The sequence below is a fragment of the Bradysia coprophila genome, unplaced genomic scaffold (genome assembly GCF_014529535.1).
Source record: "Bradysia coprophila strain Holo2 unplaced genomic scaffold, BU_Bcop_v1 contig_297, whole genome shotgun sequence".
NCBI classification, from domain to species: Eukaryota; Metazoa; Arthropoda; class Insecta; order Diptera; family Sciaridae; genus Bradysia; species Bradysia coprophila.
The window spans coordinates 3,263,961-3,274,509 of record NW_023503555.1 but is presented as its reverse complement, the minus strand read 5'-3'; the positions used below and the strand labels follow the sequence as shown (position 1 = coordinate 3,274,509).

Sequence of the window (10,549 nt, the reverse complement as noted above, 5' to 3'; positions counted from 1 at the left end):
GCTACGACCAACCCTACTGGAAATAAAAAGCTATTCCTTGAAGAATTCTTCAACGACCATTGTAGAACAGTTCATATAATTTTACTCGTAATGGAACGAAAATCATCAAAGAAATATTTATGATGAAATAATTATCGTATGTATCTGTATCACAAAGTTTGTTTCAGCAAGGAATTTAGAGTCGGCCTTAAATAGTAAACCATAAGCATTTTTAACCTTACTTTGCATGCTTTTTCATTAACGACACGTTATCATTGACGATTCATTTATTTTTATTTCGTCAGAGTTTTTTGTTTGTACGCAGTAGCCCAAGTAATTTATTACACAGAAATATTGTCAACGAATCACAGTTAAAATTCGTTAATGTTCTATCGGTCACATTCATTATAAATTAAATCAACGCGCCGCAAGACACAGTTAAATGACAGCAAGTTGGCAACACTGACTAATACACGAATAACCCTAAAGACGAATCGTAAACTTTCGTTGACGAATCTTTGTTCGTTTACACAGGAGCTGGTGGTGTAGTGGTATTATCGTCGATTGATACGCATGATGTCCCGAGTTCGAATCTCGGGCCAACCACCAGTTTTCCTCTAACTCTACCCAGGTTAGATAGTGAATGGGTACTTTGCAGATATCGTTTCTGCGAAGGAAAATTCGATACAATGACGTCGAGATTAACATGTTAATCACGGCGTTATAGTCTAAATCAAGAATTTTTTGAACAAATTTTTCCGTATTAAATTTTTTTGGAATCGTCAATGATAATGTCGGTGATGCTAAAGTGAAACCGTATGTTGAGTAAAGTCAACATATCTTCGTTAATGTTTAACTGCAAGGATGACTAACTCTAAGCATAACTCTCACATACTTCATTTCGAGTTTTGTCTGATATCAAAAGTTCTGTAAAATGTCGATCGTGCAACGTATTTACGGTGTAAGTTGTAACGTGCTTGCTCGTCATCAGGGTGATCGGGGTTCAACTCCCGGCGGTGACTTTTTTTTTGTTCATCGATTTTTTTTTCTATTGTCTGGGTTTTTAAATCTCAAGTCAGATTATTGAAAGTAAAAAATTTCGGAAGAATTGTAAAAGATTCTTCGATTATTACCAAAATATCTATGACGCTCTGACCAATCTGTTAAAATAGACCTCAAACCTTAAAGACATGTTGTCGACAAACCGAGTAAATCCTGAAGAAATCGTCAGTGATTAATTTAGTAAATCTATGGATAAAATTTCTATTGCAGTAAGGTCAACGAAAATTAGTTAATGTTAAACTAGTGTATGTAAGACCTACTCGAAACATAGCTCTACTTGCTGAAACAAACTTTGTGATACAGATGATAATTATTTCTTCATAAATATTTCTTTGATGATTTTCGTTCCATTACGAGTAAAATTATCTGAACTGTTCTACAATGGTCGTTGCAGAATTCTTCAAGGAATAGCTTTTTATTTCCAGTAGGGAAGCTGATGGAATTTATGAGATTTCTGTTAGAGGCAACTCGAACTCCTTTTCTTTTTCGGATTTTTTTTTATTATTTGCGTTATCTGATGATTATTTAATTATAATTTGGGAGTGGTTCAACCCTTGAGCTAATCCTTACAGAAATATTTGGTGCTGCTGCTTGGTTTCCAATAAAATGATATTGAATTCTTGTCCACATTTTTCTCCGTTTTCTTTAATTTTCGAATAAATATCTGTACGTGAATAAATCATGTTCAAAGTTACCATACGCTGTACACACTACACTACACATTTATATTTATCTATCTAATATACAGAAAAACTAGCTTTCCAGCATACTTTCAATCCCATTTTTCTATTGATTGTATACACTGAGATTAAAGCTTTTGAAATTTTACAATACCCAAGCCATTTGCATAAACGTATAATGCATACACACAGTACAACATTGCATACATCAAGTCTATATATGTTAATGCAAGGCAATATCAACTGCAAAACCATGCAACTGTTGGTATGTTTGGAATGTTCATGTACCCCCCGATATAATATACAACTCGCAACGATTCGAACGAATTGTACTGTGTATGTGTATTATCTGTAGCTTTAGCCGTATAACCCCTTCAACAGTTCAAGTTGTTCACACTGGGTGACATCAAATACAGTAGAAAATCGTAGCGACGGATATAAATCCAAAAAAAAAACTGTGAATATATGAGAGATTCTGTTTCATACTCAAAAATCTGTTTGAATAGAAAATAGGGAATGAGCAGAAGACGTTATATAGCACGAAGATGAAGAAGAAAAAAAAAATGGAAAAATATTTTTATGTGATGGAATATTGTAAGAATGGTTACAGTCAGTTTCGGGCGGCTTTATAACTCTACAGCGGGGTGTATAAAAATGAGATACATATATGTAGCGACATAGCGCACACACACTTTACAGCATACATGGCATAAGTGTGTATATCTCTTGGAATTATTTTTATGACTTCCGCTGACTGAAAAGAAACATGGGGAAGGAAATGATTTCGTTCATTGTGAGTGATCACGTCTTAAGAAAAAATTTTATAACTCATAGTCTCAATGCGGCAAATGCAGTCGTAAAGAGGGGGATATTTATTATTGCTACTCAATGTGGACACAAATTTTTTTTATTAGAGCAATAATGTGAAAATGTGTATATTACAATATTATTGGAAAGGGACGTCCTCTATCTCTATCACTTTCGGCTCTGGACTCTCCGATATATGGCAATATAGATTGGATAATGTAAAGATGGAATGATTAATATTTGATTATATTAAAGTGACCGGAAGACATTTGGGTCATCTGGAAGTTGGAGCCGAAGACAGTTATGGTCATCTTTCTATTAAAACTAAGAGATGAAATGATGTCAAATTGCAATTAAATTCTGTGATCTAGGAACAATAACATCATTGTTACGATGTTGGATATGAGCTTTTTTTATTCATAATAAAAATAGAGTCATAATGACGAGCCATATTGTCACTGGTTGGATTACATTTTGATTACCACTTATGTTCAGCTATAAAGTCTTTTCTTGGCTTAGTCAATTTATTCGTTAGCCCTTCAAGCATAAATTAATTTGCCTTTGGACGCGTGGAAGAAGATTACCATTTTACTTCTAAACGCAAAATATCAGTGTCGATCTGGGAAAACGGCAAATTAATGCAAATAATATTGAAAGATCATAAAATATAGCAGCTGAACAAAAGAGTTTTGTGGAAAATATTTTTCTGTAAAGGAAGTCATAATAAATGGGTAATTCCTACATGAAGCATGTTCGTGGCCTCCTTTTAGATTGTGGCAGAGGTCTATACTCTGCATGGTAAATACACGTGTCTAAGTACCTAGGATATAGTACTAAAATAATGCCTAAATGTCAAACAGTCGGAATTCGTCGGGTTGTTTTTCCGGCTCGAATCGGATAGATGATGACTCATCATTGATGAGAGAGAAGGAAATATAATTTGAACCAGTTTTCCTAGTTGTCCTACTGTCCTACGTAGGGCACTTCAAGGACTTTAATTAAGTAACAATCAAGCGGATTTTGAGCTCTAAAAATTTCGTGACTGGCAAAAGCGTGTTTTTGTTTGAGCCACGCAAATTCTGTAATCAGCACAAACCTTCTGCAAAATAAAGAGTTGATACAAGGAACAACAACCAGTCAAGGATGGTATTGATGCGTATAAGCTGTCACTTTGTCACAAACTATCAGGTTTATTTAGATCTTCAAAAATTCTAAGCTGAAAAGTGGTAGACAAAAATCAGCAGGACGAAAGAGCTGATCGTGAACATAAGGACAAAAAAGCGAAGGAAGACAATATAAGGGAAATCGATAGATCGATTGGTCAGGAATTGGCAACGTTAAATGTGGCGGAGCAATTGTTGATCAACAGTAACAAATGTTTTTACAAAGCTGTAAATTCACGTAAATTCAGAGTAAAATAACCCAGGCAGTAGCGGTTCATTTTTAAAACGTCAAATAAAGCACTGTATAAAAATGAACTCAAATGAACATTGACATAAAAATAAGACTATACTAGATTATCCAGCAGTTCCCTAGTCAAATCAAGCGCTCCTACCTGGTTTAATTTATTCATTCCAACGGAACCGTGAATAAGTGAATTGATTAGGGGACGTGCTGTTCTAACAGCTGCAATCCAGCGAACAAAGGCGAAAATCGAAGAATTAAGAAAACAGAAACCGCAAATAGAAAAATAGTTATTTATGCAATCGAGGTGAAAAGTACTTTACCAAAGGGCCTATCTAGTTGATATTTTAGAACTTAAAATAGATCGTTTGTCATAATACACATCGTGAGCATAATAAAATACTTTGCATTGAGTCAAATACAAGATTTTATGCCACAGAGGCATCTAAAGTTTGCAGTGGCATAAATAACTACTTTGAACCATAGTTGGAATGTCTGTTATTTTCTTTAATAAATCTCAAAAAAATGTCCTATATGTCCTGCGGTAGGACACGAAAATTTTAGTGGGACTGCTGTAAATGTACATGAAAGTATTCCCTAAGGCAAGTCTAATTAATGGTCTTCGGAACTTTCGCTCTGACGTCTGAGCATAACAGTCTATTGGCTTCAGATCCGTCGGACCAGTGTGGACAGGATTTCAGAAAAGAAATCAGGATCATTCGGACTTTTACAACAACTTGTCCAGCACAGTTTGTACATTTAGCACGATCTTGAAACCAGGGTTTACTTTTGAGGAAGTCTTTTTTTTTGTAAAATTTATGAGAACTCGAGAAATTCAAGGAATTTTAATAATTTAAAAAACGTCAAGAAAATCGCAAAATGTTAAATTTTCTTGACTTTTTCAAATTTCTAAAATTACGAGTAAACTCGAGAAATGCAGGAGATTTCACACTATTTCCAAAAATCATTTTTTCGAATTTTTTGATTTTCTAAAATTTCAAGCAATTTCTAAATCTAAGAAAAATCAAGAAACTAATTTTTCAAAAATAAGCTTTGCTTGAAACAGTGTAAAAATCTCAGTGAGCTTTTCAGCTTTTATGTTTTCCTATATGATTCCTAGTTCCTAGTGTTTTACATGCTTGAGAAATCGTACCTTTGCCTTATGTCAAACTAATAAATAATGAACAAGTATACCGATTTACCAGCATAAGCCATATGAGCGAAATTTTTCTTTTGAGTTTTTCTATTTTTTTAATCGATGGAAATCTTTATTCTGAGCAAAAATTGGTGTACGGTGTGCCTCAAAAATATACCGTTTTTATATCGATCCTCAAAATCTAGTCCTTCAAAATAAAAATCTTCGGTTTCTCGACTTTCTACTTGAAAAGTGTTAAGTGATCTAAGATAGTACTATGCTTCGATTTAATAAGAACTTGAAAAGTTAATTGAAGATGATACCTCTATGTTTACAAAACTGTTTTTGTATTGACTCAGCCTGCATATTTAAATAAAAGAAATAATTAGAATACAGTGACGCAAAACATTATTGAACATTGTTTAATATAAAGTTTTGGCTCCATCGTAACGTACCATCAGTTGAGTGAAACGTTCTACTATAAAATGAGCTTGAAAGTACTTGTCGTAGTTGGTCTAGTGATTCCAGTAATTTTGTAAATTTTTACTTTTACTTCGTCTTGTTTTTGGACAATTTATATTCCAGGCCATCACCGCTCTTAAATATACCAACGAAAGTAGGAAATCCATTGACAATGTGTATAATCAATGCTGGGACGTAGTGAAAGACTATCCTGCGCCAACATTAGAGATGGCTAACAATCTGATGAAATCATTTGAGGTTTACACACTTCGATTGGGAGATCTTGCTAATTATGAAAACAGTACGATCCTGTCCAGTTCAGCAGCTATGATGTTAAATACTTTGGGTTTGCTGGAACCGTTAAAAGATACCCCGCAGAATTTGTTGGTTCAATTCAAAAAAGTTCTACCGAAAGTATCGCTCGGATTAAGGCAAATTGTATCGATGCAACAGAGTAACATTGGTAAACTTACGGACACCATTAACGACGATATTAAATGTCTTGAATTGTCAGTAATGCGAATCTTAAACGATTTTTTAAGGAACGGCATTGACAATCTTTCCCTTGGTAAAAAAACTGATTTTGAACCGGTGATGAAGTGTCTCCAAAATCTCACAAATAAAATAGCGCAGATCTCACAAGCAGCACTAAATGATGCCAGTTTATCCACCGAAAGTGTTGATGAATCTATCTTAATTTTGGCTATAATTTTATCCCATTGTTACGTTTTTGTTCAAGGCACTGAGTCAACTATTGCTGCTATAATCCATTCGGAAAAGAAAAAAACACCCCCGACACTGAACTCATGCTTATATTCTGTAGATGCTCTGATTGTACGTCTTACAAAATCAATTCAATCAATTACCGAAGTTTGTGCTTTCACGTTACGAACACTGTTGAAAAGCCTTGTTTCATTGAATGATTTTCTCAACGCAACTTTGAAGAATGTTTTTGGACTCACTGCGGGTGCAATTTTAACGGTCCAAAAAATTACTGAAGGTTTGTCGTCTGGTGTTTCAAGTATAACACAGGGATTGAATAAGTTGGGTTAATGAAAAATATACTTACTTTGAATGATATTTTGTATTCATTAGTTTCCAATTCAAGAATAGGAATAAATTGGATATGAGTGATTGAAACTTTAGATTTTTATTAATGCGAGCAAGTTCGACTCCAAACTGAAACATAAGTAAGATTGGTTTCTAAAGGCACACTATTTATGATGTCTTTTTCAAACCGACTTTCGATTGGCCGAGTGCGAGGGATGGAACCACAGAAGTCGACAGAAGAATCTACAAATAGATTCACATGGAATTTTTTCCTCATGAGGACGCGCGGCAATGAGCTTTAACACTAGTGTCCGTGAAGAAGAATTAGTTTCCTAGGATTGACAGAGATCAGTGCCGGACTGGCGACTGAAAGGCGCGCTGGTGAAATGTAGGAAAAGGCGCTTGAAATGTTGCAAAAAAGCACTTGAAGTGAAGAAAAGGCGCCAAAAGGCACATCTGAAAGGTGCCAATAAAGCAAATTGAATTAATTCAGAGAATCCCAATTGTGATTTTCCAAGACGGCGAAAAGTCTTTCCCTTCGAAAAGGAAAACGTCATACACACTTCAGTTCACCTTTATAACACATCGAAGCTCCCAGTTATTTATGTGCTTTTCCTAGTCTATTATATTTTGGCGCAAAAATTGAATTCAAATTCCGTTCTTTTGTACACGTAAATACGCCATTGTCCCATTTACTTTCTAAAATATTAATTGAAGTTCGGTAGAACACGTCAAAGGAAAGTAAATAATAATTGAAAAATCATGAAACATCTGTGTAGCATCTGAACAGACACGTTTTGTGGAAAATATTTTGATGTAAAGGAAGTGAAACAGATGAGTGATCAGTATACGAAAATATAATAACCAAATATTGGAATTCACGTGTTTGAAATATTAAAAATATCTGCAACTAACACGAAATCTTGTTGTTTTGATCAAATATACGACACGGGTACCGACTTAAATTTTATCTCTTTGCATTTTTAGGTTTTACTTAGACAGGGTAATTCGTTAAACTACGGATTAACTAATCAAAAATCTGAAACAGGTGGTGGTGTGTTCGGAAATGATAAAAAAATTGTCGGACTGGTTTTCGGCTCATAACTCGGTAAATACGAAAGATGGAAAGATTATCGGGGAAGACAGATTACAGATTTGATGAAAGAGAAAAAATGTGTTGTCAGTGTGACAAAGAACTTTGAAGGTTTCGCATATATCTACCGACTCTACAGTCTGCAATGGTGAGCCACTGACCGTTAAGATTGATTCGCGCGAACCTAGTTTCTACTAGTATAGTTTCTATTGGGTCAGTCTGTAAATTCAAATTAAAAATAGAATTTAGCGACGCAAATAGCTGTTGAACGTTAGTTAATCGTCGCGTACCATTAGTTAAGTGAAACGTTCTCTATAATGAGCTCGAAAATACTTGTCGTAGTTGGTCTAGTGATTCCAGTAATTTTGTCAATTTTTGGTCTTTATTTCATTATGATTTTAGACAATTTCTCAGGCCATCACGGCTCTTTAATATACAAACGAAAGTTGGCATTCCATTGACAATGTGTACAATCAATGCTGGGACGTGGGAAAAGGCTATCCTCTGCCAACTTTAGAGATAGCTGCCAATTCGATGAAATCGTTTGATGTTTACACACATCGATTAAGAGATCTTGCCAATTATGAAAACAGTACCATCCTGTCCAGTTCAGCGGCTATGATGTTAAATACTTTGGGTTTGCTGGAATCGTTGAAAGATACCCCACAAAATTTGTTGGTTCAATTCGAAAAAGTTCGGCCGAAAATATTTTTTTGGGAATGAAAGTACAATCGCTAAACCGAACTGGTCTGCATACGTTATTTTGCACCAGCTGGTCACATACAATTCCAAATGCGACCAGCTGGTGCAAAATAACGTATGCACACCAGTTCGGTTTAGCGATTGTATTTTTGTGCCGAAAATATTTAAAATCAACAGAACATAAAATATCAGTTACTCTACCTTGAATTTTACCAATGACATTTCAGCGAAAACTTATTTTTCTACAAAATCTTATATAAAATGAAATTTAAAAAATGACTGATCAAACAAAATGTGCACTTGCGTAGAAAATAAGTCTTAACGAAAATAATTTAAATTCAGGTGCGAAAGACAATATCTGCAACTAAATTATTATTTCAGTTGGCTGTTAAACACAATGGAGCAATATCTGTATTTAGAGTAGGGACCAGAAAAGAATGTATCTGTACATACACGGAATTTTGAAAACCGACACATTTTCTGTTTCTGTGTTTTACTTGAGTTTCTGATTTCTCCATATAAAAATACATGAAAAATTCACAGAAAACCAGTAAACCACGAAACAGAAAATGTGTCGGTTTTCTAAATTCCGCGAGTGTATCTCGTCCGCCAGCATTTTCAACAGTCTTCAATTTGTTTTGACGTGATGTCGATAGCAGATGACGTTTCATCAGGGACTATTTTTGGGAAAACATTTTTCTATATTTTCTTTATTCGCATTCGCTCGAAAATTGTAGCGCGAATATTATTGCGCCATAAGAAATACATGGCGCAATTATCTGTCGCAATTATATTTCGAGCGAATCCACATTAGTTTTCGATTTAAAAAATGTTTTTAGAAAAAATTTAATATTTTTTTTATGCAATTCCTGTGGGCTTGATATTTTGAGCTGTGTGACTTCCAGACTGGGTCAAAAAATTTCGGGAATAAGAAAATTTTCAGGGTCTCACGTATGTTTTATACGAAAACATCGGGTGTGTCTGCTCTAACATCTCTGTACAGAGCAGAAAAATATCAAGCTAGCGGCACCTCATGAGGTGACATAAGTGCATATATATGCTAAAAACAGTGCCTATGTTAGAAAATCGATTTGGTAAATTTGCTAAACAAATATTTGGAAGATCTTAGCAAATTTAGAAATTCAATTTTCCGAAAATAGGCACTGGCTCACTAAAAGCGTTACCTTATAGGAAAAATAGCAGTGAAGATTTTTTTTTAGAAAACGATCTCTTTGAAAAGGTAAAATCAATACCTCTAGTAAACAAACTAGGAAAAATAGGGTGGTAAAACTGTACATTGTATGCTGACATAAAAGTTTTACACTGTTAAAAATAAATTAAATGAAGTATGTGTGTTTTTGTGTTGAAAATATTACGTCTCCTGTCTGGTGGTGACAGGCGTTCAAAATTGAATAATTGTGATTGTGATGTCTTTTTTGTGTGTTGCTCCGTCATTTTGGTGTGCAAAAATGAAATAAAGTTCAACAATTGTGCTTTTCGTGTGATGCCGATATTGCTTAACAAAAAAGCGTGGAACGGCAACTCCATTACAAAAAAAGTCAGTGTAAAATTTGTGAGAATGAGGTGGTATTTTGACTGCATCAAACGGAGTTTGGTTGCTAGACAGGGTATTGGTAAAATTCTATGGTTTAACTTTGCGTACGATTCTGACTGTATTGATTCAGCTTGTGCAGATTGCATAGGGTGGTTTTCTTTTGCATTTATTGTAAAAATTTGTCGATTGCATGGTAAAATAAATATTTTGGCAGTGAAAGCCGTGAGGATTTAATTCTTTGATTTTTTTCTGAGCTGGCCCAAATTCATCCAAGTTTCGTTTATTCAGATGAAACTTTGATATATTCATTACAAAAAAACAAATAGCACTACGTTCGAATTGTTTTTGTGAGATAAGTTATCTGGTTATGAAAATTTATGCTAAAAGATAGAAAAAATTGATGACGTTGTTCCTAAGATATTCTGGGCGTTGGAAACGTTTTATTGATTGCAGTTTCTACGATCAGGGTTCGTGAACATTGTTTGCCCCAATAATAAGATAGATAACAAGCAAAAAATTAAGTTTAGGAAAATCGGTTAAGTATTTCCGAAGATATTATTCTCGAAGTGAGACTTATTCGAGCTACTCTGCCGTAGAAAGACTGAAGGTCAAATAAATGC

The 10,549-nt window shown here is 34.5% G+C and overlaps 1 protein-coding gene across 1 annotated transcript; it reads left to right on the top strand.

Annotated features, from left to right (window-relative positions):
• The first annotated feature begins 5,454 nt into the window (after positions 1 to 5,454).
• LOC119078896 lies at positions 5,455 to 6,669 on the top strand. The gene is made up of 2 exons (XM_037186626.1): positions 5,455 to 5,594; positions 5,653 to 6,669. Exons 1-2 carry the CDS (start codon positions 5,553 to 5,555, stop codon positions 6,580 to 6,582), a joined length of 972 nt encoding a protein of 323 aa, XP_037042521.1. The 5' UTR covers positions 5,455 to 5,552; the 3' UTR covers positions 6,583 to 6,669.
• Positions 6,670 to 10,549: the final 3,880 nt, after the last annotated feature.

Bases quoted from the DNA above. Each gene is read 5' to 3' on its own strand.
- LOC119078896 (XM_037186626.1), top strand. From the start codon at position 5,553: ATGAGCTTGAAAGTACTTGTCGTAGTTGGTCTAGTGATTCCA. The intron at 5,595-5,652 runs GTAATTTTGTAA...TTTATATTCCAG, and splicing joins TAGTTGGTCTAGTGATTCCA to GCCATCACCGCTCTTAAATA.